At 51.5% G+C, this 27,281-nt stretch overlaps 1 protein-coding gene and 1 long non-coding RNA gene across 13 annotated transcripts in view; one reads left to right on the forward strand and one right to left on the reverse strand.

Moving 5' to 3' along the window:
* Positions 1–24,560, forward strand: part of NRBP2 (nuclear receptor binding protein 2) — a 35,582-nt gene extending 11,022 nt beyond the window's left edge. The window contains exons 2-19 of one of the 3 annotated variants that reach the window (XM_068933681.1): positions 2,429–2,551; positions 2,912–3,013; positions 3,283–3,372; positions 4,379–4,419; positions 4,513–4,607; positions 4,907–4,930; positions 5,253–5,336; positions 6,416–6,471; positions 7,238–7,333; positions 9,099–9,231; positions 9,420–9,522; positions 9,663–9,713; positions 10,510–10,645; positions 18,526–18,579; positions 20,320–20,383; positions 21,281–21,336; positions 22,265–22,320; positions 23,256–24,560. In XM_068933681.1, the coding sequence (XP_068789782.1) occupies positions 2,429–2,551; positions 2,912–3,013; positions 3,283–3,372; positions 4,379–4,419; positions 4,513–4,607; positions 4,907–4,930; positions 5,253–5,336; positions 6,416–6,471; positions 7,238–7,333; positions 9,099–9,231; positions 9,420–9,522; positions 9,663–9,713; positions 10,510–10,645; positions 18,526–18,579; positions 20,320–20,383; positions 21,281–21,336; positions 22,265–22,282 (1,326 nt within the window). In that variant the 3' untranslated portion in view covers positions 22,283–22,320; positions 23,256–24,560. Of the gene's footprint in view, positions 1–12; positions 179–2,428; positions 2,552–2,911; positions 3,014–3,282; positions 3,373–4,378; positions 4,420–4,512; positions 4,608–4,906; positions 4,931–5,252; positions 5,337–6,415; positions 6,472–7,237; positions 7,334–9,098; positions 9,232–9,419; positions 9,523–9,662; positions 9,714–10,509; positions 10,646–18,525; positions 18,580–20,319; positions 20,384–21,280; positions 21,337–22,264; positions 22,321–23,255 lie in introns of all 3 variants that reach the window. The other 2 variants (XM_068933682.1, XM_068933679.1) reach the window with 2 other exon arrangements.
* LOC104142020 (uncharacterized) lies at positions 9,720–26,041 on the reverse strand. Of its 10 annotated transcripts, none has more exons than XR_011139382.1 (6): positions 25,688–26,041; positions 20,268–20,337; positions 19,662–19,998; positions 17,235–18,369; positions 15,786–16,699; positions 9,720–10,500 (listed from the first exon to the last, which is right to left on the reverse strand). It is a non-coding gene; the product is annotated as an uncharacterized lncRNA (long non-coding RNA). The 10 variants fall into 10 exon arrangements; XR_011139380.1 differs by lacking the exon at positions 9,720–10,500 and adding an exon at positions 10,652–13,810; XR_011139388.1 differs by lacking the exon at positions 9,720–10,500 and having other exon boundaries at positions 15,714–16,699; positions 17,235–17,985; positions 18,215–18,369.
* Between the last annotated feature and the right edge of the window lie 1,240 nt (positions 26,042–27,281).

The raw sequence follows: 27,281 nt of genomic DNA on the forward strand, positions 1-27,281 counted from the left end.
TGATCTCTTGAGGCTGGCCTCAGCTCCTGCCCAGCACTTTTCTGAAGCAGCTGAATCGGGAATTTTCCCCATCCTGCTCTTGAATATTGCCTGTTAGTCCAGTTCCACGCCGGACCTGCCATTAGCAGCGCATGGGGGCAGAGCGAAGTGCTGGAAGTCAAGATGTGAGCTAACCAAGGTGACCTGTGTCTCATTCCTTTTGCCCTCAGTCAGTTGTGCAATTACAATGCGGCGTTTATTTATTTATGCAATCTCAGTGCTCAGGGCACAAGACAGCTGTTCGGTGCTTGTTTCGTTCTTGTTCAGCCCAAGACAGCACATTCACAGCTCTGTGCTCTGTCCTCTGAGCAAGGAGGGTTTCCTCCCTTGCAAGCCTCTCTGGGCTCTTCACTAAGCACTAGAGCCCCCAGACACTGACAGGTCCACTGTCCCTCTGAGCCCTAACCACCCAGCCCCACCGCCGTCCTCCTTGCGCAGCCTGCGCTGAGGCCGCCAGCCTGGCGTCCGGCACTGGCAGCCCCCGCCGAAGCTCCATGTCAGCCGGTCCTTCCCCCTGGCTTCCCCTTTGCTCTGGACGTCGAGCTCTGGCTCCTCCTGGGAGCACTGGAAAGCCACTGGGACGTGCTGGGGACGTTGCGTCCAGCAGCGCTGTGCCCGGCGGCTGTGTCTGCTCTCCCCACCTTGCTGGCCAGGTCCTGGGGCTCCTGGTGCCCCCGTGTTTCTGGGGCGCATTCGGGAAATGCTAACCCTGGGTCAGGCCGGCTGGCTGCGTCCCAGCTTTCCGTGCTGGGCTTTGTGTGGAGCACGTGGAGCTGCGAGCGGAGAGCAAGTAATAGAGGCGCTTTGTGCGCTGGCAGCAAGAACTGGGCCACAAGCCATCAGCCTCCCCCGTCGTCCCCTCGTAATGAGCAGTGTCACTGCCACCGCCGCGCTGGTGCCCACAGCTGCCCTGCGCCGCGGCAGGCGCAGCCCCGGCAGCGGGGACGGGGCGTGCTAGCAACTGGAGCTGCAGAACAATCCCGTTTTTCATCCAGCGCCCAGCAGCTCCACATGGCCGCTGCTGCCTGGGAGGAACAAGCTGGCGGTGCCACCTCTTGCGGGAGCTGAAGGGACAACGGGGCCCTGGGGACCCTGGCCCCAGGCTGCCCATGGACCCCACAGGTTGCCCGCAAACCTGCAGACCCTGCAGGCTGCCCGTGGACCTTGCAGACCCTGCAGACTCCGAGGCTGCCCGTGGCCGCACAAGCTGCCTGCGGATCCCACAGGTGCACATGGACCCTGCAGACCCTGCCAGGTTCTTGGTTGGAAGAGGCAGGAGCCAGGTTGGGGGCCGCTGAAGGCCGGTCCCATGCAGCGATGCTCTTGCAGAGGACGAGCGTAGACTGTGATGGCTCAGCCCTCAGTGCAGACAATAGTTTGGGGAGCAGCACACGCTGTTCCCAGGAGGCAGGACCCAGCAGGTGACTGAGGTTGGCGTGGTCACCACGTTGTTGCGTGTCTGTTGGGACCAGATGCCTTTCAGGCAGGTTTTCTGTGGACTGGAGCCAGATCTCCACTGGCCTGGGGACCTGAAGTCTGGCGCTGCTAGGAGGTGCTGCCCGCGAGGCAGCTTCCTCAGAGACCCAGCGCAGGGACTGGGCTGCCACGGGCAGGGTCCTTGCTGGATGCAGCTCGGGGAGGTGACATCTGCAGAGCTGCTCCCTGTGGGGCCACAGCCACAGCTCTGGCCTCCGAGATGGGAGTCCATGCGACAGACCCTGGGCATGGTGAGCTTAGCCCCAGCCACCTTGAGATGTTACAAGGGTGACATTATGGCTTTGGTCCGTCTGGACCTTCTGATTTGCTCTGTGCAGTGTGAGTGTCTGTGTCACTCTCGTGGGTCTGCTAAGTGTGACCACCCCAGTGAGTGGCAGGACCCCCAGCAGCCCACCCTCGCCCAGCGCAGCACAGGTCTACTCTCGCAGCCAACCTGCCTGCCTCTGTTTGCTGGCTCAGCCGTCTGGGGCTGAGGCCATCCCAGGGCCCCGTCCCCATGCAGGAGCAGGGCTCGGAGGCAGCTGCAGCAGCTAGCTCCTCCCTAGGCTCGCAGAAGGGTCAAGAGAGGGGCTGGCATGGGAACTGCTTGAATCGCTGGCTCTCTCTCCAACCCCTCCTGTCCTGGAGACATAGTGCCTGTTGCTGAGAGAAGAGCCGAGCTCCAAGCAGCCTGTTTCCGAGGGCTAGGCAGAAAAGGTTGGGGTGTTTGCTCTGCTTGCCCTGCCCCAGCCAGAGTCTCCTGTGGGCAGGAGTCCCCACAGGAGCGGGTAAGGCAGAGGGAATCCAGGCCATGCAGCACATTCTTCAGCTGAGGGCTTTGGGCCTGCCGGTGGGGCCAAGGGCCATGGGCAGGGTGCAGCCAGGCTGTCTGACCTCTTCCGGTGCCTTGCAGGTGAATCAGGGGAACATGCCGGGGATCCAGAGCACCTTTCTTGCCATGGACACGGAGGAGGGCGTGGAGGTGGTGTGGAACGAGCTGCTCTTCACCGACAAGAAGGCCTTTAAAGCACACGAGGTGAGTGATCTCACACCCTGTGAGAGCCGTGCCCTCTTCCCTGTGTGTTCCTGAGACTGCCGGCTTGCACCTTTCCCCGGCCCGCAGCACTGATCCCTGTTACTCATCGTTAGCAGTGTCACAGCAGCACGGTCGCCTTGGTCAGCAGCCCTAGTCACAGCTTGTCATGCTCGTGTCTCTGTGTTTTCCTTAGCCAGCTCCATGTTTCCTCTGTACCCTGCAACCAGCTTTCCGTGTCTTCTGGCACAACCTGCTCCCCAGCACCAGGCTCCCCTGCTCCCGGAGGTGACCTTCTGGACCCCTTCGTGCTTGCCGCTCCCAGGAGCTACTGCCCTCATCTGTCTCCTTCTCTGCCTGCAGGAGAAGATCAAGACCATGTTCGAGCAGCTGGTGCTTGTGGATCATCCCAACATTGTGAAGCTTCACAAATACTGGCTGGACGTGAAAGACTCGAAGGCCCGGGTAGGGAGGTCTCTGGGAGGCACAGGGTTGTGGGAGGGATGCCGGCGTGAATCACACAGAGGTCCCAGCGCTGCTGCTCATCCTGATCCCCAGCAAACTCCTTCCTTGCCCCGGGGAAGCTGCGGCGAGCGGCCAGTTCTGACCCTGTGCTGGGCTCAAGTACGCGAGCTGGTGTGCTGCCTGCTGATGGAGCCTTGCAGGCCATGGGCCTTGTGCAGGTGCTGCTTCTGCAGAGCAACTGCAAAGCTGACATCTCCCTTCCCTCCCAGGTCATCTTCATCACAGAGTATGTGTCCTCAGGGAGTCTGAAACAGTTCCTGAAGAAAACCAAGAAAAATCACAAGGCCATGAATGCCAGGGTAGGTTTTCCTGGGAGCACAAGCATGGGACGTTGGGTGTCCCAGGTGAGGTGCATAGCTCTTCCCAGTGTGCCCACTGGGAGAGGGGTCTTTGATAAGGCAGGACAAATGTGTATAGTTGCTCCCTGAGCCGCACAGAGACTCTCTCTTGTGGGGTTGGTTAGTGTCAGAGTGAGAGCAGAGCTTCCCCGGGGCAGCCCAGAGATTCTCAGAAACTGGTCCGTGGCCTCTTAATGCAGAGCCCAGAGCGTGCTGCTGGGATCTGACCCTCGGAGGGAGAAACCTGTCAGCTGGTGTGGAGCATGCTGCAGTGAAGTGCTGCGTGCTCCTGGGGCTGCGTCATACTTCAAGAGGCTTGCATCTCCGCTTCCCCTTGACAAGGAATAGTGGTCTTGTGGCTAGGTTGCAGCTTGGGCAGAAGGAACACATTTCATTTGCAAACCCCACTCATTCTGGGTCTAACTAATGATTTTGCAGGCCGATCTCAGCTGGCTATGACTGAGCAGCTGAGTGACTGTTCTGGGGGCCCTGGGCTTGAGCTTACAAGCCCTGCCAAGAAGCTGGGCTCAGTACCCCAGCAGTGCAGATGCGCACTCTTGAATTGGGGCTCACTGTTGGCATGTACAGAGTTTGCTCATGTCTGTATGTACAAGTCATGTGCATGGACCCATAACCACAGCCAGCCTTTGCCCCCTCTCTATGCTGTGTCTGTCCATGCTTCCAACTGGGGATTTGCGCTCAGGAGAGTTCCATTCTGCCAAATGAGGATCGTAGCGCTGAAGTTCTCAGCTCTGCTAGTATTCTCTGAACAGGGATTGCAAAGGAGACTGTTGTGGCTGGGACAATGTGTGGCTCATCTTTCAGTAACAGTCTCCCCAGGGCTAGTGGAGGGCTGCTTTCCCTGGTTACTGGATAATAGGTAGGAATGATCCTGCTCCGGCTGCTGGGGACTTCTGCGCTCTGATGGGTGCCTCTCTCTGACTGGGAGCTCTGGTGTCTTCTCTAGGCCTGGAAACGCTGGTGCACTCAAATCCTTTCTGCTCTCAGGTAAGCTGGCTCCCACCTGTGCCATCAGCCATCTTGCTTCTCGCTGGGCTGGACGCTAATAACATGCTCAGTGCGGCTTTGTGCTTTCCCCAGCTTCCTGCACTCCTGTGACCCTCCCATCATCCATGGCAACCTCACAAGTGACACCATCTTCATCCAGCACAATGGGCTCATAAAGATTGGTTCAGGTAGGAAGTTGCAGCCCTCCCAGGCCCACAGCTCCAAATGCTGATGGCTGCATTGCACAATAGTCAGCAAGAAGAAGCTGTCACAGCTGTAAGAGATGTGAAGTAAGGGAGGTGCAGGGGTGTCTGGGTGGATGGTGATCTGCAGGGAGCTGAGGAGTTCTGGCTGAGACAAGACTTGCAGGATCCCTCGGGGAGCTATGTGCATCACGTGTGCGTGGCTTAGAGTGACTTTCTCTTCTGTTTGTCCTCTGTTCCATATCCTTCTTGCTCTCTGGTTCTGGATCGGTGCTGACTGGCAGTCTGGCACAGGGTGTTTGCAAATGGTGAGTGCCCCTTTCCCAGCACATCCGTCCCTTCCTCACACACTGGGCCCTGGGGATCCTTTTAGCTGTGAGGGACTACAGTACCAAGGAGTGCTCCTGGTGCTCTGCAGGTGGGAGGACCTTTGTCCCTCAGGGAGTCGCTGCTCTTGTTGAGGGAGCAGAAGGATCTCTTCAGGGAGCGAGTGCTCCACGGGTGGTCTGCATGGGCAGGAGCAAACGCAGAGCTCCCTGCTACCTTGGAGCACCTATCTGTGCTTACAGCCATGGGGAAACAGCTTAAGAGAAGAGTTGTGAGTCAGAACATGTCTTGCTCCCAACGCAGCCCTCCCAGATGATCTTCGAAGCCCCATCAGGATTGAGAGAGAAGAGCTGCGCAACTTGCATTTCTTTCCCCCGGAGTATGGCCGTGAGTGCAGGGTCTGTCTGAGGGGGGAAGCAGGCAGAGCAGGTGCTTAGAGGGAAATGGAAGAGGGCTCATGTGCAAAATGTAGGCTCAGTGAGTTAGCTGCAGTACAGAATTATTCAGTGTATTCGTAACTACAGCTATTGGCCATGAGTCAGAGAAGATCTCGTGAAAGTGGATGACTGTGTGATAACATTGTAGGTGAAATTCTGTGTTGATTAGGGCAGAGCTATGCATATGGGAAAAACAGCTGTGCCAACATGGTAATGGACTCTATGTTAGCAATTACTAGTTAGGAACAAGAACTCAGCATGACCGTGGATAGTCCTCAGAAAAGGTTAGCTTATAGCTCAGCAACACTCAAAAACATGTAAAACGTTAGAATGATTGGGGAAAAAAACAGAGTAAAGAATCTCTATGCTATGTGCAAATTCATGATGTGATCCCCATCTTGAATATTCTGGGGCAAATTTGTGAGGAATAAATGAGAAAGGTTTGTATAGGTAATTGTGAAAGGCGTGTGCTAGGGGACAGCACTTCTGTGAGTGAGAAGAAGGAGCAGAGAGGGAGGTCGGGGTGTGCGGGGATGTGGGGATGTGGGATATGGGTGTGCGGGGATGGGGGTGTGGGTGTGCGGGGATGGGGATGGGGGTGTGGGAGGATGAGTATGTGGGTGTACGGGGTCGGGGGTGTGGGTGTGCAGGGATGGGGGTGTGCAGGGATGGGGGGTGTGGGTGTGCGGGGATGAGGATGGGGGTGTGCGGGGATGGGGGGTGTGGGTGTGCAGGGACAGGGATGGGGGTGTGCGGGGATGGGGGTGTGCGGGGATGAGGATGGGGGTGTGGGTGTGCAGGGATGGGGGGTGTGGGTGTGCGGGGATGAGGATGGGGGTGTGCAGGGATGAGGGGTGTGGGTGTGCAGGGATGAGGATGGGGGGATGTGGGTGTGCGGGGGCGGGAGCAGGGGTGTGCGGGGATGGGGATGTGTGCTGGGATGAAGCACGGGCGCAAGCAGGTGCCCCCAGTCTGAACAGGTTGTAGCCTGCAACCCTGTTCTGATGTGGCTCTGGCTTGGTTTTGCAGAAAAGGCTGATGGGACTGCTGTGGATATCTTCTCCTTTGGGATGTGCGCACTGGAGGTACAGAGCAGGACTACTACAGAGCCTGGGATCTGAACATGGTCCATAGTTTCAGGGCAGGGTAGATTTGTTCTGGCTTAACCCGCTGGGGATCGTGTGTGGCCTGGGGAGCTCCTGGAGCGGTCTTCCTGCCCTTTCCCCACCTCGCTCTGAGCTGAGGGCTTCCTTGCGGTGTTGGAGACATCACTGCTGGGTTCAGTGGAACATTTGCTGCTGCTGTGGCCCACTCTGCCCTGAGCACAGCGATGGGCTTAGCTCACCCTGTCCTGCACTCAGCTGGTGCCTCTCAGCCATCTCTTTTTTTCCCTCCTGTGGCTGTGATGGCCCTGGGAAGGGATGGCACAGAGGGCAGGGACAAACCGTGCTGCTCCCAGGAGGACAGGCGCTGCCGGGCAGAACCGCTGTTCACTGCAGTCTGTGCCAGCCTGCGGGTCATCTGCGCTGCCCGCCCTCCTGTGTGGTACCCCGAGTGCAGCCTCCAGTGTCTGCCCTGCCAGGAGCCCGAGAGCAGGCTGGCACGCTGTATAGATGGGCCGTGGGCTCCAGGGGCAGAGAGGCAGCTGCCAGCAAGCACTGGGGAGCACCAGAGATCTGGGTCTTCTGCCCAGAGTCATGACCAGGGCCTGAGACAGGCTTGGTCCGGTTGTGTGTCCTGGCGAGGAGCGCTACAGCTGCCTCCCTGCCAGGGAAAAGTCCCTTTGGGAAGCCCTCGCGGACTGGCTCAGGCTCGTTGCATGGAGACACGGCTACACTCCTTCTTCTGCAGATGGCAGTGCTGGAGATCCAGACCAATGGGGACACACGGGTCTCAGAGGAGGCAATCGTGCGGGCACGACATTCTTTGGATGACCCCAACATGCGGGTGAGTGTAGCTGGTTGAGCCCCAGGGGCAGAGCCACATGGCTGTAGCCTGTCCCTAATATGGAGCTCAGGCATCCTTCGTGGAGTGTAAAACTTCCCATGAATGTCCTGTCCCTCAGATGGTATCCCAGTGGAGGCAGCCTGACATTCCTGGGTGCTCCAGGATAAAGCACAAGGTTATACCACTACGAATAATGGTATACCGCGCTTAGGACTAGCCACGTCTCATGAACTGAAGGACACAGGGTTTCCTCCCCTCCTGGACTGGTCAAGATGAGAGGCTGGTCCTTACGGCTCTTTCCCAGTCCTGCCAGTAGCGAGGTTGAGTGCAGATTCCCAATAGGCACACGTGTGCACATACACACACACACGCTTTGTACAGACACAGAAACGGCTCAACAGACCAGGGAGCAGTATTCACTGACACTCACATAAACACAGACAGCGCAAATAGCCAGCTCCTGGGTGTGAGGACTGATGCTCAGGGAAATCTCTTTCTCAGCCCTGTCCCACACGTCTTCCTGTTACCCCGTGGTCTCTCTGGCCTCTGCCTGCTCCAGACCTTTCATTCTACTTACCAGCTAATTCAGCTTGAAATTCATTGGAGAATCTCACACACACATTCACATGGGATAGAGAGCAAATTTACACTGTCAATATTTAGGAATAGTGTTTAATAGACAAACAGGATAGACCGAGGTGATCAGATGCAGGGCTCAGCTGGACAAGTGTACGGACCAGCAACCTGCTTACAAGCAGCCGGCACCTTTTATCCTCCTCCATTTTCCTCCCAGACCCACTTTGATCCCTCCCTTTCTCCTCCTTTGGCCCGTCCCTGAAGCATCCCAAAATAAATTTGTACATACCTAAATTCTCTTGTTCTATCCCAGAAGTCTCCTAGGCATCCCATAGCAAGTCCTATCCCCCTTTATGCAGTAGTCTCCCTTAGCTTACATGGTGTTCCAGGGAGAGTTTCTTCAGTTGAGCTCTTAGCACCAGGCGCAATGGCTTCACTGTTCTATCTTTGATGGTTTTAGGAGCAGCTGATTCAGAGGGATTAGGGTTTCTGGGTGCCCCACCCTGTCATTTTTCCTCTGATCATTGCTTGATCTTTTTGTCTATTCTGAATAGCCCTTACAGAAACTGCGCAAAGCAATTAAAGAGGACAGGCCCCAGAATGGAGCGTGCAGAAGTGTGCACTGCATAGGGCAGAGCATCTTGCTTTTCTGCCATCAAGGAACAGTAATGGGCAGATGCCAGCATCTGCTCCGTCCTGCCACTGTTATGAACCCGTACAGCTCCCTCAGCCTGCCCCTTCTCCAGTCCTACCAGCGTCTGCCCTGGTGGGTTGCTGCTCTCGGAGCTGATTCTGGCTGGCTGCCAAAATACACCTCTGCCTGTTCTCCTTATAGGCTTCTGTTAGGTTTGCATTGCAGAGTCCTCCTTCCTCTGGATGAGACCAAGCAGAGAGCAGAGATCCTATAGCCGGGTTATTTCTGAATATCCAGCAGCATGCAGCCCACCACGAGCACTGCTGCTTCCAGGAGGGGTGGGAACTGCTCCCTCAGCCTGGGCCACGCTGTACACTGCCTGCTTGCCTGGGCTGCCTGCCCTGTGTGAGGCGGCCTGCTGTGAGAACCAGCCACTGAAATCTGCTTCCCAGGGAAATGCAAGTGTGAGAGGGAGCGAGGGTTGGCAGCGGCGGGGATGAAACAGGGGAAAAGTCCTGCTTTGCTTCTAGCTCATGCCTCTTTTTTGACCCTCAGGAATTCATTCTGTCGTGCTTGACCCTCAACCCAGACAAGCGGCCAACAGCTAATAACTTGCTCTTCCACCGGGTGCTCTTTGAGGTCCATTCCCTTAAACTGCTGGCAGCACACTGCTTCATCAACAACCAGTGTGAGTAACCAGGAGAGACCACGATGCCCCATTTGAGCTTGTACTCCCACAGTTTCCCCAGTACAGCCAGGGATGCAGGAGAACCTGGAGAGAAAGGCAATGGACTTGTAGATCCTCCCTGGGGACTGTGCTGCAGAGCCCGACGTGCAGGAGCTCCCAGCTGATGCCCCTTTCTGCCTTTGCCCTAGATCTGATGCCAGAGAATGTGGTAGAGGAGAAGATAAAGGAACTGGACCTGAACATGGTGATGGCAGAGATCCGGAGAGAGGGTCGGCCTGGAGCACAGTGGAGGTGAGGGCTGGGGGGGGAGATCTCGGAGCAGCCCTAGGCAGGAGCCAGCCTGGTGATCCTGGTGTCATGGCAGTAGTCCTTCACACTGCTCTTCTCTCCTGCTTCCCCCAGGTGATTTTCCCGTCCTGTTTCTTTTCTAGGTACTCAGAGGTCTCCTTCCTTGAACTTGACAAATTCCTAGAGGATGTCAGGTGGGTTGTGGGAATGTCCCTGGGATCCCTTCACACACCCCCTTCTTTGGGCATGTGATTGCTTCTGCCTCAGAGATCCAGACCCTCTTACTGTGTCTGTACCAGTCAGTTAAATGTCAGGCTGTTCCCTGTTGCTGAGGCCAGCTGTCAGATAGCAGCCTAGGTTCACGTTGTTAAATTCTCCTTCTCTCCAGAAGAGCAGCTACATTTAAACTGCCTGGTCCCTACTAACTTCTGAGCGTCGTTTGGGAGGGTGGCAGCTGGGTCTAGGCCCAGCCATGCCAGGGACCATGTTAACCATTTAAAACCACAGATGATCAAATTGCAGTGTCCAGAAGCATTCCCTGGCACTGTTTCAGCTTCTGGAAGAGAAGTAGCCCAAACTGCACATGTGTACGTAGTGCTGGTTGACCTGTAACACGTCTGTCCTGCTCTGGTCCCCAGTGCCTCTCTGCCCTCAACTCCGCAGGCAGTATGAAGTGCCAGGGCCAGGGGTTGTGCTGCAGCACATGTGGAGTTTCCTATTTGTATGACAGTACCCAGTCATTATTTCAGTCCCCCCTCTGCAATTGCCCATGCTTGGGCTGCAGCTGGGCAGCAGTGTCAGTGGTCAGGTGAGCTCTGGGGCCTGGCGCCTCCTCCTCATGCTGCCTGCCTCCCAGCTCCGTCACTCCTCTGGTACAGATCTCTGGTCGAGGCTGTGGCTGTTGCCATGCCCCTCCAAGGGCTGGCCTTCATCAGGGCTATAACAGAGTGCAGGGCTCAGCTCGTTGTCATCTCTCCGTCTCTGTAACAGGAATGGGATTTACCCCCTGATGAACTTCGCTGTATCCAGACCCCACGCTCTCCCACGTGCACTCTCCCAGCCCCAGGAGGACCCCCAGAAAGCCAAGACTCCCACCCCAGAGCCCTTTGATGTGGAGACCAGGAAGGTAAGGTCATATCCAGGTGGGGACAGATTCCATGCTGGTAATAGGTAGAAAGTCTTCACTCTCTGGTCCAGGAGTGCCTCTCCCTTTGGCCAGGCACTGAAGTGCAATCCAGGTGAGAGCATTTCTCCTCACTGCATTGGTTGCTCTGAGACTTTGACGCTCCCTTTGGCTGGAACTAGTACAGTCAGTTTAACCTGGGACCTTTCAGAGCAGCCCTATTGGTTCTGATTCTTTGGCCCTGCGTTACTTCCTCTCATTTTTACAGGCAGCTCTGTGGCACAGTACATTCTGGGCCTTGTTGCTGGGATGTGGGTTTGAAATCCCACCATCATTTGATACTGACACTGCAGTGGCATATCGAGATGCCAGCTGAGACCAGGCGCTATTCTGCCTGGCGCTGCACAGACGGGACTGCATCCCGACACTGAAGTTGCAGGCAGGAAGCTCATGGGAGCGGAGGGAGGGGTGCTGGGGAAGGTGGCAAGGCAAGAAAAGACAAAACACTGGGGTGTTTAAGCCGAACTGAAACCTTCCAAAATCATAGTGTAATCCCTTTGCTTTGTTCAATGCTGCAGCGTGGGGCAGCGTACTCTTGAGAAAAATGTAGGCTGATTGGAGGCATCCATTGAAAAACAAAAGCTAGAAAACTTGCTTTGTTAAAAAAGCCTGAGAACTGGGGCCATTTGGCCTAAGGAAGACAAGACAAAGTGGAGATGGGTTGATGGTTTTGAGTGGGGATGGGTTGATGGTTTTAAGTATGTAAATAGTTGTTGTAGCAAGAAAATACACCTGTTCTCCATCACCTGGGTGACAGGGCAAAAGGTCACAGGCTTGAACTGTAGCAAGGACGTTAGGAAGAAGTTTCTCATGGTAGGGCAACTTAGGAGAGGCAAATTCCCCACTGCTGGAAGTCTAGCACAGGTTAGACAAACATATCAGAAATAGCCTAGGAATGGTGGGCCTGGTTTGGGTCAGGATGGCATGTTGATATCCCTTTCCGACCTAATTTTCTGTGATGGCAGCATATACTTTTGCATGCTTCTTTCATGATTTACTAAATTATTAATGTAATAGAGTCAGAGTTTATGGTGCTAGGTCTAGGATCTCCAGGACAGTCTTTGTCTTCTAGGCTCTTGGATTTCACCCAGTGTCCCTGTATTGAGGGCATAATGTGTGTTTGTCTAAGGCTAGTTTTCAGGAAGGGTGGGCAGCTTGGGCTTCAGAACACTTTGAAATTACAAAACCATCATCTCTCTGAGGAGCAGGTTCCAGTGATTAATTACTTCTATGGAGGGAACTGTGCACCATGTTTCCCATTCAGACTGCTCTGGACTTGGTTTCCAGTGTTGGGTCTTGTTGTGTCTTTCAGTCATTCAGTGGAAAGGGTCCTCAAGAGGTGTTTGGTCCAATCTCCTGCTCAAAGCAGGGCCAACAATGAATTCCGACCAGGTTGCTCTACACAGTTGGATCCTGAAAACCTTCAAGGATGGAGACCCCACAATCCCTCTGGGCCCCTAGTCCACTGCTTAATTGTCCTCACAGTGACAAAATTTCCCTCGTACCTGTCCAGAACATCCCCTGCTTCAATTTGTGACCATTGTCTCGTGTTCTCCAGCTGTGCACCTCTGCAAAGAGCCTGGCTCCTTGGTCTTCTCTGTAACCCCTTCGTAGGTATGGGCAGGCTGCTATTACATCCTCCCAAAGCCTTCCCTCCTCCAGGCTAAACAACCACCATTCCCTTGGCCTCTCCTCACAGGGAAAGCACTCCAGCCCTGTATCACCTTGGTGGCCCTCCACTGAACTTGCTTGTTTTTCAATGTCTCTCACGTATGGGGTCCCCAAACTTGATGCAGTATCTAGATATAGTCTAACAAGAGCTGTGTACAGGAAGATTATCATTTCCCTCAGCTTCCTGGCTGCACCCCTGTTCGTACTGCCCAGCATGCTGTTGGCCTTCCTTGCAGCCAGGGGCCCATTGCAGCTCATATGCCACTCATTGCCCACCACAATCCCCATGGTCTTTCCAGCAGAACTTCTCATAAGCCAGGCAGTCCTAGCCTGTGTCCTTCCCAGGGATTATTCCTTCCCAAGGGCAGGAGTCGGTAAATGTCCTTCACTGGCATGCATATGGTGTAGACAGCCCCCATCATCAGGACATGGTGCAGCTCAGGCACAACACTTCTTACAGTGGCTTTTGTCTCCTTGACTGCCAGCCACCTTTGAGAGCAGTCGGAGGAACTCATATTGGTCTGTATGCACCTTTTGTTTCTTAAAAAAAGGAAACATTTTGTATCTGTTATTTCCTCCCTATAATGACACTTTTATTCTATAGACAAGTTCTCTCTCATTCTTCATTATTATAAATTAAAAGGAATCAACTCTTTAAGTGTGGAGGGCACGTTCTTCAGTCTTCAAATCATTTTTATGGCTGCTTCCTGTATGTCCTCCCATTTCTCAACAATGCTTCATGGAAAGGTGAGATACTCTACCTTTCCTTCCCTGTGTCATTCTTGCATCTATTCTTACAAGTTGTCTCTTTCCACAGCATCCTACCAGGAGCTCATGCTCAAGTGCCTATTCACTGTGACCCTAAATCCCATCAGGGCGAGTCCCCCTACTGCCCTGACCAAGCTCTAAGATGCATGTTGATGCCTTGCTCCAAAATGTATTACATCACATGTAGCTATGTGAAGTACCACTCCCTGAGTGTGTCAGCCTTCCAAAGTGACCCAGCTCCCTGTGTGACCGCTTGCCCCTATCATTAAACACCTATACCACTGTCTTCGTGTTACTGTGGAAAATATGAATTCATACTTGCATCGAATTCATGTTCAAACTGCTGTGTAGGGCTAAACCTAATTCTCATTCCTGCAAGATCCGTTGGAGATGTGTCCCTTCAAGAAGTCTACATCAGCAGCAGTTTCTTGACATCTATCAGAGAATCAGCTTTCAGTGCACTTAACTTATGCTTTATTCACACTGCACGGTGCTATTTTTTAATGAGAATGTTGTGGTGCTCATTTGGATTAGAGAAAGGTAAACATGCACCTACACAGTTGTCTTTCCCCCTCTTTCCATTTATTGTATGTTACTTTTTCACCTAGTGCCTTGAGGAAATAAGTGTTCTCCAGGTGCATTGTCTGTCTGACCAGATCAGTTCAACAACTATTAAAAAAAAACAAACAAACATAGTTTTAACCCAATAGTCATCTCAGAGGCACTGAGTTTCTATAGATTTCATGAAAACTTGCAGCTAGGCAAACCTGAGAGTCTCAAATAAGTGTGGCTACAATGCAGACTCTTCCTCTCTGCTGGGAGGCACCAGCAAGATGCCCAGTGAGCGCTGGGCTTGGGTGGGCTTGCTGGTGAGCACAGCAAGGGGTCCCAGCCCACCACAGCACGTGTTGCCACTTGCTCAACCCCAGAGGTGGGGAATGTGTTGAAAGGTGGTTGCAGTATGGCATGAGGGTGAACATGAAGGCATGCAGAGAAGGCAGGGAAAAGCAGTTGGAAGGTGTAGAGTACAGATCCGTAGGAAACCAGACTCCCTTTGTTCTGCTGCAGCAGAGCAGCTTGAGATTCTGACTTACCTTCTACTTTGCCAGGGACCCTGGATGGGATTTTACCTAGCTGTCCTCTATCTTAAAGTATGGAATCAGGCTTTTTGGCCAACTGAGAATTTTTCTTTTAAGTAGCTTTGAATTTTAGTCAGGTTTTCTGCAGTCTTTGTTTGTTTTTTTTTTCCTCCTCCTGGTGAAATTCACTTATAATCGTCCTCAGTTGTGGGACAGTAGCTCTGAAAGCACTAAAATTGAATTTCACAGATAGTTTAACTGTGACAACCCTTCCACAGAAATGGATAGTTCTGCCCTCATCACATTCCTGGCTGCTTCATTTCATGCACTTCTGCGACGTGTGAGGTCAGCTAGATGGTCTGGCTGGAAATAGGTGCTACCAGAAATAATTTATTTTCAGTTGCATGTGAGAAGTGATAAATTATCACCCAACTACCGTCAGCTGTGCTGACACCAAAGGAGAGAATGGGCAGCTGGCATGTAGAATGCAAGACTTCTGCTCTGCACGACGATCAGAACAGCTGAAATTCATCAGTGATCTGGATACCAAGTGCAGTCATGCCACTGGGCACAGACCCTTGGAGCGCCTCCACCTGAGAGGTACTTTAGCACATTCAAGACCCCATGGTTATGAGTTAACAACAGTTCACTTAAAGTAAAAGAGTTTTTAGAGTCTTTTGGCTTCCTAAATACAAGTCATCGTTCCATTATGGAAATAATACACTAGATTGGGTTAGACCAATTGTACTATATTTCTTCTGGCAGGAGAGTGTTTTCTGCTTCTTCTGGCTTCTTGCCACATTGCATTGCCGTGACATTGTCCTGAAGACATGTCTCTCTGGCTTGCCTCACTGCCAGACAGTTACTGGTCAGGGCTCACCAGGAGGAATGCTTCCCATCTCCTAGCACTTAATGTGGCCATCTCCGACATCGATCTCTTCAGTTTGATGAGCGATCCCCCCTTCCCCTCCCCATGCCCATTTTCTGGAATATTAAAACTTGTCTTTGGTTAGAGGTGCCCCAAAGGGCTGCAACACGGACTTATTTGGACCGCTGTTTCCAGGAAATCAATGTGCCCTATGTCTAGAGACTCATTTGAATCTCCTTAAACCACTAGATAAAATGAAAACTAGTTTTACTCCAGCAAAGCAAAGGATTACATTCCTGACTAGACAGGAATTTTACTTACTATGTTAGAAAACATAGTTAGAAATAACAAAAATAAGATAGACTTAGAAAATATATGCCATGATGCTGCTATCCTGCCCGCTCCTGAACTCCTTGAAGTATTGCCATAGCTGTTGATCCCATGGCCGCTCCATCAATATCAGCCATAGCTGCCACCTCAGAACAGGACCCCATAGGGATTCCTCTGTCACAGTTGAGCCTTCTGTCACCTGGAGAGTACTTTGTGCAAATGAATCCTCAGACCAGTTCTGGGGAACTCCTACCTGTCTTTGTCATTAGTTAGAGCTGTTTTTGATACAAATGACTAATCTGGCACTATATCTCTTTATTTTAATAGGTTCAAGTAATCATAATTGATACAAACTGTTGGAAAATACCTTATTTTGTATTCTGTATTCTTTGACAGTGGAGAATCTAGAGAGAGATGATGGAGTCAGAGACTGTGCCCAGGTTACATGGCTGAGTGGTAGGGTAGATGGTAGTGTCTTCCATAGTGCTGGAGAAAGGAGAGAGGAAAGGTCTGGAGCATGTGTCCAGTGTAGGCACTCCTACAGATTTATGAGCAGGCAAAGAATATACTAGTTCCCACACCAGAATCCCTGGTGCTGTCTTGGCGAGGCACCATGCCCAGGGCAAGAATCCATGTGGAGCAGAGTGGTTTCTAGGCTTCTTCTGTGCTTGATGTAGCATCATTATCCTATGCAGGTGCCTCAGCTTGGATTGGCAAAAGACTTATTCACGGTCTCTGTACTGTGTGGATGTGTCCTAATAGCTCTGAATAACTGGTAGCCTGTAATCCAGTTGGATTTTCTCGAACCTAAACAACTACTAATTTACCTCCTTTGCCCTTCAGGCTCCATGTATCACCTGTGAAGAGCTTTGCGCCAGCACCATAGTTCTGTGCACTGCCAGCCCACAGGGAATTGGCTCTTGCTGAGGAGGAGGTCAGGGTACCAGCACAGCAGCAGAGCATGAGTTGCTAAGGATCTCAGAAGCATTACTATTTGTGTGCTACTGTACATTGCCGTCACTTAGGAGCAGTACATGTGAAACAATGGTCTAGGTTTTGCACGGAGCAAAGGATGACTCCCAGGCCTGGGAGCTCACCCTTTTGGTACAAGACTAGAGAACCGCTGGGCTAGGGGAGAGTGGCCCAAGGCAATGAGAAGGTGCTTTTGGCTGCTGTGATTTGTAGTGGCTTCAACACCAGAGGCCTAGTGATTTGCAGGTATCACAGCTAGGGAGTTTGAGAGAGGGACTTCATCAGCGCAGTTCGATTTAGCAAGCAGTTCTGAGAAGAGATAACAGACACAGGTGATCCCATGTGGGTATGCACACACTCACAGCTCTGCCCACTCTAACTATTATCAGCTCGTGTGCTCCAAAAACAAATATTTGAGCTGTATCAAAAATCAACCAGCAGGCTGCAGGGGATGACAACGAATAGAAATACCCATGTTAGTGTGGTACAGCTGCTCCTTTTAGTCCATGTGCCTTCCTGCTGTGATCAGGTAGGCCAGAAAGTTGGGCTGAAAGCCCACAATGCTTCCCTGGAATAGTTTGTTTTCTTCATCATCCTAAATGCCATCTACCCTTCATTCTCTGTGGGTGTTAAAAATTGCCCATATGCTGCAGAACGTGAATAAAATGGCTTGGGGCAATACATCCGTGGTACTATCTTGAACAAAGTTACATTGACGCCATCATTATTATACTGCATCTGGACACTGCATTTAGTTTCAGGCCCCCAATGCAAGAAAGACATTGAAAAACTGGAGCAAGTGCAGCGGAGGATGGAATAGAGACTTCCTGAGGTCCGTTCCCACCTGAATAATTCTGTGATCATGGGCCATCAGGCAGAGAGAGCTCGGGGCAGGTGGCAGTGATGCATTCAGATATCAGCCCCCTCTTTGACAAAACCTGCAAGATGCTAGACAGTTCAGTGTAATTTGGCCCATTAACAAAGGAGTGCACAGCCAGACACTGTACTGGATTCACTCAGTGTAAGGACAAGGTGCCTGCCCTAGGTACGCAGTTGGCCCTTCTTGGAGGAGAAATGGATGGTCTGGAGAAGATAAAGGTCAGAAGCCAGAGAATTTCCTGAGTGGGAGAACTAAAAGCCTGGGGATGTTCGTTATAGGGAGGAGCTGTAATAGAGGGGTAGAGCGACAGAGGAAGTAACAAGCATATAAGTCACCTCTGAGCTTTGCTCCAGATGGAGGAACGGGAATGCACAGTACAGTTAACCTGGGAAAACAAACCCTCCAGTTATCTGCCAGGACAGGAGTTCAGTGGGATGAGAAAAAAATTAGACCAGTTTCGACAAACAGATTATTTAGTTTATGATTATTTTGTGGAGACTATATATAACTTGTTAGTTCATATGCACAGCTTCAGGAGCTAGTTTTTGTCTGCATATAAATGAAATACCGTTGGAGTCTGTGTGGAATAGGAATGTTGATTCCTTATTGGCGTTTTCTGTCTGCTGGGCTGATCAACTGCATGCTGTCTCTCTGGTTTTCCTTTTTTGCGAACAGTATGACTTCTGGTATTTTGTCACTTCATAGAACCTTGAAGCTGACATATTAATAAAAAGCAGTATGTATCTAACATATTTGACTGTCCTGTGACTCAAACGGCCGTGCTGGGTTGCCAAAAGAAACTCCATATGTCATTATAGTGATATTTGAAATTTCAGTTTCTCTCTTTTGTTAGATTTAAGATTGGTTCATCCCATAAAGACATGAACAAATACCATATTAAAACGTAACCAACAGTTTGGAGAGGGCTTCAGGGGGAAGCCTACCCCTGACAAATGGGGCAGAAGAATTCATCCTGGTTGTACAGTTATTCCAGAATTGCAACTTTTGCGGGGCTCCCTCTTAATCAGCTGATGGTGGGCACAGTTTGCAACTGGATATTGGACTAAACAAACCTTCAGCTGCTCCACCTGCACAATTCCTAGAAATGTGAAGAGAGGTGAAAGACAAGGTTGGCTGTTAGGATTATGAGGTTTAAGCAAGAATTTGAGAGTCATCTCTGAGAGCATAAGTAAAGCAGAACTGAGGGAGCTAGAGGGGCTGTAGCCAGGATGATATTTATTTTGGCCTCTTCTAGGTGGTGCAAATGCAATGTAACATGGAGCTGAATGAAGACAAGACTCAATGGCACGTACGTAATCAGCCCCACCAACTCCACTAACCCCACCAAGACGAGGCGCTGGGGCAAGACCTGCATCCCCAGTATCTGACTGGGATGAAGTTTGGTCTCGCTGGTTTGCTCCAGTACCCAAAGGACCCATTCGGTATTGAGACTGGGATGCTGGGACTGCATGGACCTAGAATGCCAAAGTAGTTCAATCTCACTGCCTAGTAGGAGATGTGGGAGTTGTCAGACACAGATAGTTGAACAGATTTGTGAAAAAGTTTCCTCTGGGCTTTGTAAATATATGAATAATCAGGTGACAAATCTCCCCCAGCAGCCCTTCAGCTCAGCTACTGAATACAGTTAAGGTTCCTCCAGGTGCCTCAGTAGTAGCACAATCACAAGCAGGAGAGAGCAGTCCAGGGAGGAGTTTGGAGAGGCATATGAGCTGGCGGTGGGCAGGATGGTGCCAGGCAATAAGAGGACCACTCTTAATAACACATAATAACAAAGCTACTATGGCTGATAAGTGATCAGTAGTGCTGGTTGCCAGTTTTCTAGACAGCAAGCAAAGCAATCCTGGCAGTTACCATAAATTAGACTTCTCTGCCCAGTGAAGTAAAGGAACAGTGTTTAAGAGAAAACGCACGAGGCCATTGAGACATGGAATGAGGATCAGCTCAGAGATTAAAATCAGGCCAGGCACACTTTAAACTTGATTTGGTGAGAGACACAAGTCTCTCAGTGAACTGGTGGCTGTCCTGCTGTGTATAAGTGATGCTAATGCAAATCATCAGTATCGATACATATGACTGGTCTATGCTATGAGTTTTGCTGAAAGAAACCAGCCTTATATTGTAAACAGGTTTGCATACAGAAATACACAGTAAGCTAACAAAATGCAGCCTTTCTGCTGCTTGACTGAAATCACCTTCACAAGTGACACTAACCTTCCACAGAGCTAAGTGAACTCCTCCCCATGAGGCAGTACATTTTTTGTCCAAAGTGGCTCTTGCATGCGTGCAGCCAGCACATCCAGGCATGTATAAGCTGCAGCATGCAACAGCTGTCAGCTTAAGCGGAAACATTCTAGGATGCACCCAGCCTACCTCGATGGACACTATGTCCATTCATGCAGCAGGAGTTGGCCGTTCACACATTTCAGTTCCCATGGTCAAGCAAAGAGATAAACGATCTAGATGTGGCCCTGGGAAGATCCTGCATTCAGCCTCAAAGGCTTGTGATTTGAGGCAGAGGAGGAAGGATCCTTCTCTCACACGCCGGGGAGAGCCTCAGAGCCTACACTCAGCTCCGCTCCTCATCTCCAGTCAGCAGGTATCTCTCTTGGCCAGAGAGCTTCTGATCAAAATCTTCCCTCCAGCTAACAGCGTTCCATGGACACAGTTCTCCTTTCCCAAAAAAGACTTGTCACCTTTGATCTTGCCCCTTTATAATAAAAGAAAGCCTAAGAAGAGCAAAGCCACCATTCTGGCTGCAGGACTTGAAGTCCTCGGTATCTTTGTACGGACATCTTTTAACTCTACTTCTTTCCAGTTTAACAGCTGAAGGTTAGCTGTGACTGTTGAGAGAACATTTCCCTGAAACATGCAAACTGTCCGCTCCACAAAGACATCCAGCATGTCAGCAGTTACCAGCATCATTCCTGCTCACCCCTGCCAGCAGCTTCTAGTGCTGATGGAAGAGTCAGCACCTACCTTTTTTATGGAGAAACGGGTGTCTGTAAAGCGCGCTCTTTTCTTTCTGCAGCTCACTCTCCTGCTGATCCTGGAGGACAAATTGCATCGACAGTTGAGCTATGACTTGCTGCCAAGTAGGTTTACTGCAAATTCCATTTTCATGCATAGATGCGGAAGTATTGCCTGATGGCCCTGGTCAGGTTTAGACTTAGAGACACTGAGGTCCTGGATCCACAGCTTGTGTTTACAGTCAGCTTTTCTTTCCTGCTTGTACTGGGAGAGCAGACTAAACCATAACATCCGTGTACCAGTTCTTGTGCTCTCAGACACTGAGCTTTCAGCCTTTGACATGTGTTACTATCTTGCCCCCTAGAGTAAACCCTTGGGCCATCAGGAATATGCATGTCACCCTGCATGTCTGTTAAATGTGTGACCCTGAATTGTCAGGATTGTACTGGTCAGTTCTTCTCTCATTTCCCAACTTTGATGCGGTCTCCACGATACCTTTCAAAGGAGAAGGCAAACTCTCCTCTGAGGGAGCCCTGTGGCTCTGGGGAAGGGTCTTCAGAGCATGTCCAGCACAGCAGGTTCCTTAAAACATGCACGAGCCCCTTTCTGCCTTGCAGCCAAACTAAAAGATAAAGCTTGGAAAGTCACGCTTGGGAGTTGCTACTTCACCAGCTTCTTGTGCTTTTTGTCTACAGGGAGTGGCCTGCCTACTTTTCATGCTGAGCCAAAGCAAACAAAAAAAATCTCCGTGATACATTGCCAAAACTGTTATCCTTTGCCTGATCTGGGGCTGGTGCTCGTTCCTGCCCAGAACTTTGTGCAGTAGTCATTCACTGCTCATCTCTGTGCTCTATTTGTCCCAGGACTACTTAGCAGTTACTCGGCCAACCAAAGGTTTATAGTATGTGTCTGCAAAGCAGAATGCAGGTGTGCTGTGTGTCAGAACAGGTGCTCTTTACTGGTAGAAGAGGAACTAAGAGATGCATGAAATTTTCTGTTCTCACCATTCCTTGTTTCTGCAGCTGATAATTCCAAGGACTTGGCCACAGAGCTGGTGCACTATGGATTCATCCATGAGGTAAGCCTGCTCGCTGCTCCTCATCATCTCAGCTGTGCATGCCTTGTGCTTCCAACAGCAGTCTCCAAATCCGAGTGACACCTTATGCCTCAGAGGAATAAGGGCTATTCCCTTCCTCTCCTAGCAGCCAGGGAGCAATCACACGGGCCAGCCTGTAGCTCTGTGCTATACTCACTCTCCCTTGTAGTGAGTGAACTGGTTTTTTTGCTCCGTGCTTTGCTCATGCCTGACTCCAGGCTGCTGTTCTGAAGGGTGGCCATAGTGTGATGACAAGGTCACAGCATTAAGTACATCAAACTTGCAGTGGTTCTGAGATGTGAAAAACCGGAAGAGCTGCCAAGCTCAGCAAGTTCAGGTCACCTCCCATCTCCCAGAGGAATTGCCTCCATAGCCAGTGTTGCTTAGACAGCTGCTGTTAAGTCAACTTTGCAAATTTCTGCCTGCCAGAGGAGACCACCTGCCCCAACACTGTACTTCCAGGCTCTTGCTTGGTGATACAATCCCAAGAAACAGTTCAGAGCAGATCAGCCCAGCCATTAAAATAGTAGAAAAGCCTCAAGGAAAGGCAGCATGGAGAAAATTAAAGATACATTTATTTTTCCTTTGCAAAAGTTAGGAATTCTGGGGCTATAGGCAAAGTTTGGAGAATTCCTCATACTGACATTATGGATGCTGACATTAGACAAGACGGGGGTCAGCCTCACAGAGTGAAAAATTTATGTGAGTACACCTGCAAAAAATACATTTAGACTTTATTCTTTTCTTCATCTGAGCATGGTGACTGTGCAGCTTGGCACTGAAACACTCGGGTGCTTTCTCCTGTCCTCTGGAAAATACATGGCATTTGGGGCAATCTAGTGCTGTAAAATATACCTCACTAGCCTGTGTTCCACAGACTGTAAATTACCTTTCTTCTTCTTTCTCCTAGGAGATAACCTCCTTTTAACATGCCTTCCCTTCTCTAACATCTTTTCTACTCCACAGGTACCAACTACCTTTTCTCTCAGATGGTATAACTGATTCATATCTCATTAAACTCAGCAAATGTCCTGACCTTGTGTTTAGCTTAGAAGTATCCTGCTTATTTCAGATCTGAAGGACTTGTGTACCCAACTGCTCATCTGGTTTTCCAACTATAGTGGTTAGTCTAACGATGTATCAGCTATACCTTACAAATCTTGTCTTCAAAATCCAAGCTTTTTCTTAAAATAAAAGTAGTATTGGGTAGGCAGTTTAGCAGCACTAATGACAAAAGGGTGCCTCTGAGCAGCAGTAAAACACCTAGCTCTTTTTTTTTAAATTTGAGTGAGAATTTCACATCGGTTTCTGGCAATTCCAGAAATCCTGTACGACATAAAGGGAGGCTGTTTTGCCCCCTTTACCTTTGGGCATTGTGTATTTGGGTAACTTCTTTCTCAGTGAAAAGACTACTAATTATGGTAGAAACCACCTACTCCTGAATGTGTAAGAAAAGAGATTTCTGTGCAAAGTAGTTGCCAAGTCAACAAAAAAACAATGTTACTTTTTCTTGTTGATAGCAATGAGGATATTATAGAACAGCTAGCCATAGAAAATAACTTTAAATCCAGTGATATATTAATTAAGCTTAAATTAAACAAAAGCTGGACATGTTTTGCTCTTTTAGATTGGAAGCGCCAAAGAACAGTCGGCTCTTTTGCATTTATATAGCACCTGACACAATAAGGCTCCATTCTTTGATTATCATATTTACTGAATAACACCAAATGAGCAATTAATAGTAGTGTGTTCCAGATGTGCTTGCAAAGTGTTCTTTTCCCATATTAAAACTCAGATATGAAACCTGATGGCTTGGGATGGAATTATGTAAGGAAAGAGAAGAGACATCCAAGGTAGCCAAGCCAAATTAATCCTTTGGCTTTTTTTCTCTTTTCTTTTAGGATGACTGTGAAAAGCTGGCTAACTTCCTGGAAAATGCTTTCCACAAATACCAATCTCCTCCCTTGTGAGTCACCTCACTGCAGTCTGGGACAGAGCAGTTCCCCTGCACGACAGAGGATGGGAAGTGTACCAGACCAGAACAAACTTGTGGGGCTCCTGACCGAACTTCCTCCAGGGCTGACCAGGCCACTCGCTCCTGACTGAATCTTTACAGTCCATGAGAGGTATATGCCTTAGCTGTGCTGTGAAAAGACAACAGCAAGTGGAGGAGTAATCCACAAGCACGAGAAATTACATGCGCATCATGAGAAATCGGGACCAAGCAAGAATACGTGTTCTGGTCCTCACTCCTGAAGCAGCAAGCCAGAAAGTTGTGAGGCAGTGGGGGCATGAGGTAGCACTCCTGCAGCCCCTTGCTCATGGTGTTTGTGAAGATGCAAAGCTGCTGCAAGTCCCCCCAAATTGGTAAATTTGCCTCTGGAAATGACAGGCTCTTTCACTACAGGTCCCAAAGCTATTTTTTCCTCTTTGCCAGCCGGTAACACCTACAGAAGGGAGGAAAGGAGCCGGTTTGGAAAGCTCTGGGGCAGCTTCCTATCTGCCACATTCCACTCTTTATATACAACTCCTCCTGTTCTGTTAAGGTTCCCCCTGCACAGATGAACCACTGTGATGCTTTGTAATTAGAATTGCACATCGTGGTGTAAGCTGAAGAGAGGACTTGGTGAGCTGGACCTGACATGGCACAGGAAGAAATCCAAATCCATCAGCTTGTGTCCTAACATACGGATCAGCAAGTTTCACTGGTGCTGAACAGAACCCTTGTCACTTCCCAGTTTGTCTTATGGCCTTCCAAAATCTCATGGCATCTTAAGGAAAAGCCTCGATGTCTCTTCCTTCCCTGTTTCACCTGCGGTACTTGGAACTTCAGTCGTCAGCCTGGAGAAAGGGGCAATCGTAGCTGCTGAGCATGTCGGGTTCAATTGGTGAAAAATGCAAACAGGAATTGCGTAGCAAAAGCTATGCAATGCTGCTCCATGCTGTTTCACATTGTGCCATGTGGTGCCAGCTGTATCATGCTGTGCTATGCTGGTGTTCTGTGCTGTGCCAGAGTCTCCATGTGGTACTGCCTGCGTTATGCTGCTCCGGCTTTGCTGTGTTGCACCAATTGTATTACGCTGGGCTGGGTCTGCCGTGCTAGAACGCTATAAGCTGAGCTGTCAAATTGTGCTGTATTTTCCCAGTTGTGCTAGGCTGTGCCAGCTTTACGGAAACTGACAAATCAATAAAGCCATTGAAAGTAACGTAGGAGAGGAGCTGATGCACTGAGCAAAGCACTCCAAAATTTTTTAGTCGCTCTTACAACGTAAACGAAGATGGGAAATAGCTTCCTCGAGTTCAGTAGGCTTATCCACAAAGTCAGGTCAATTGGGTAGAGAAGGAATTCAGTGAAGCAGCATCATACAGCTGCTTGATTCAGAGATTATTCTTTTTCTCCAGAACAACCTTGCACTTGAGTCTACAAACTGGTAACTTCCTTCATTTACCATCTGCCTCATTTCTGCAATGAGCTAGTTAGCTCTTCTGTAACCCATTTCACCTGGCTGAATTCCTTGTTTGATTAACATTGTCACAGCTCAGTTTGACTGATGGATTTCCCTCCTGCTGACCATGCTGTGCTCAGCAATAGTGAGTTGTTAGCCAGCTACTGCAGGGTGTTTTGAATATGTGACAGGCTGTACCAGCACTAGCAACAACCTGAGCATAAGAATGGAAATCCTGTAGTCCCATTTGCATGTTTCTTGTAATTCCTGCCCATATTTTATAGTTACAGTATTGCACATCTTTTACTAAAGTATCTAGTCTTAATTTAAAGATTGCATAATATAGGAATTCACTGTGTCTCATTAATAAGTAACGTGTTCCAGTGGTTATTTGGAAACAGCCTATTTGAGACTAAAAATAAGGTACATTGTTTTTATGTTCAATTCAAATACTGTACCTTTATCTGCTAGAGGAAAAGAACCTTTGCAATCTAAGACTTTCTCTTCAGATAGGTACTTGGATGTTAAATCCTCTTTTAACTGCTTTTGATAAGCCTTATCAGCTTGAATTTTCTAAATCTTTGACCATTACGATACTTTCAGAATCTGTAAACTTCTTATAGCTTTCTCCTTAACCTTTCCCAGTCTCTCAGCATCTCATTTGCAGTGTGTCAACAGGCCACAATAATCTGATGCCGATTTAATAGTGTAACAACACACCTCTGTCCCTTACTAAAAGCATTTTTCCTTTAAAGCCAGGTCGGGAACACATATTCAGTGATGACTTTTGTGGGCCCTCTGTCCGTCAGAGTAGCACTTCTCCAGATCACCTGTTGCAGGCCGTTTGACCTGTGTATTTAAGACTGTACATCAGAGATTAGACCCACCTGAAAGGAACGAAGAGAGGAAAGGCGGGGGACAAGTTCAGGTGGCAGGGCTGTGTTTCACTTCAGCAGTTCTCAGCTGACACGTCCCGCAGGTGCCCTCAAAGGACACAGTCAGCACGCCCCGCTCTGCCAGGGCACGGCAGCGGCTCTCGGCCGTGGGTGGCCGCACGCAGACCAAGGGCTGCTGTGGTGCTCAGCACCCTCCGGTTTTAGCATCTCCAGCGTGTTAAAGCATCGCCTCTGGTCCCGGCCCAGACCCCGCTAGATGCTCCTGCCCCTCGGCCCGACCCGGCCCCAGGGGACGCTCCTGCCCCCCCCCCAGCCCTGCCCAACCCGACCCGGCCCCAGGGGACGCTCCTGCCCCCCGACCTGACCCGGCCCGACCCGATCCCAGGGGACGCTCCTGCCCCTCGACCCGACCCGACCCGACCCCAGGGGACGCTCCTGCCCCTCGGCCCGACCTGGCCCCAGGGGACGCTCCTGCCCCCTGGCCCGACCCGACCCGACCCCAGGGGACGCTCCTGCCCCTCGACCCGGCCCGACCCGACCCCAGGGGACGCTCCTGCCCCCCGGCCCGACCCGACCCCAGGGGACGCTCCTGCCCCCGACCTGACCCGACCCGATCCCAGGGGACGCTCCTGCCCCCGGCCCGGCCCGACCCGATCCCAGGGGACGCTCCTGCCCCCGGCCCGGCCCGACCCGACCCCAGGAGACGCTCCTGCCCCCGGCCCGGCCCGACCCAACCCCAGGAGACGCTCCTGCCCCCCGGCCCGGCCCGACCCGACCCCAGGAGACGCTCCTGCCCCCAGCCCGGCCCGACCCCAGGGGACGCTCCTGCCCCCGGCCCGACCCGACCCGATCCCAGGGGACGCTCCTGCCCCCGGCCCGGCCCGACCCAACCCCAGGAGACGCTCCTGCCCCCCGACCCGACCCGACCCGATCCCAGGGGACGCTCCTGCCCCCGGCCCGGCCCGACCCGATCCCAGGGGACGCTCCTGCCCCTCGACCTGACCCGACCCGACCCGATCCCAGGGGACGCTCCTGCCCCCGACCTGACCCGACCCCAGGGGACGCTCCTGCCCCCGGCCCGACCCGGCCCGGCCCGACCCGATCCCAGGGGACGCTCCTGCCCCCGGCCCGGCCCGACCCGATCCCAGGGGACGCTCCTGCCCCCCGACCCGACCCGACCCGATCCCAGGAGACGCTCCTGCCCCTCGACCTGACCCGACCCGACCCCAGGGGACGCTCCTGCCCCCGGCCCGGCCCGACCCGATCCCAGGAGACGCTCCTGCCCCTCGACCTGACCCGACCCGACCCCAGGGGACGCTCCTGCCCCCGACCCGACCCCAGGGGACGCTCCTGCCCCCGGCCCGGCCCGACCCGATCCCAGGGGACGCTCCTGCCCCTCGACCTGACCCGACCCAACCCCAGGGGACGCTCCTGCCCCCGACCTGACCCGACCCCAGGGGACGCTCCTGCCCCCGGCCCGGCCCGACCCGATCCCAGGGGACGCTCCTGCCCCTCGACCTGACCCGACCCAACCCCAGGGGACGCTCCTGCCCCCGACCTGACCCGACCCCAGGGGACGCTCCTG

This window comes from Struthio camelus, chromosome 2 (genome assembly GCF_040807025.1).
Source record: "Struthio camelus isolate bStrCam1 chromosome 2, bStrCam1.hap1, whole genome shotgun sequence".
NCBI classification, from domain to species: domain Eukaryota; kingdom Metazoa; phylum Chordata; class Aves; order Struthioniformes; family Struthionidae; genus Struthio; species Struthio camelus.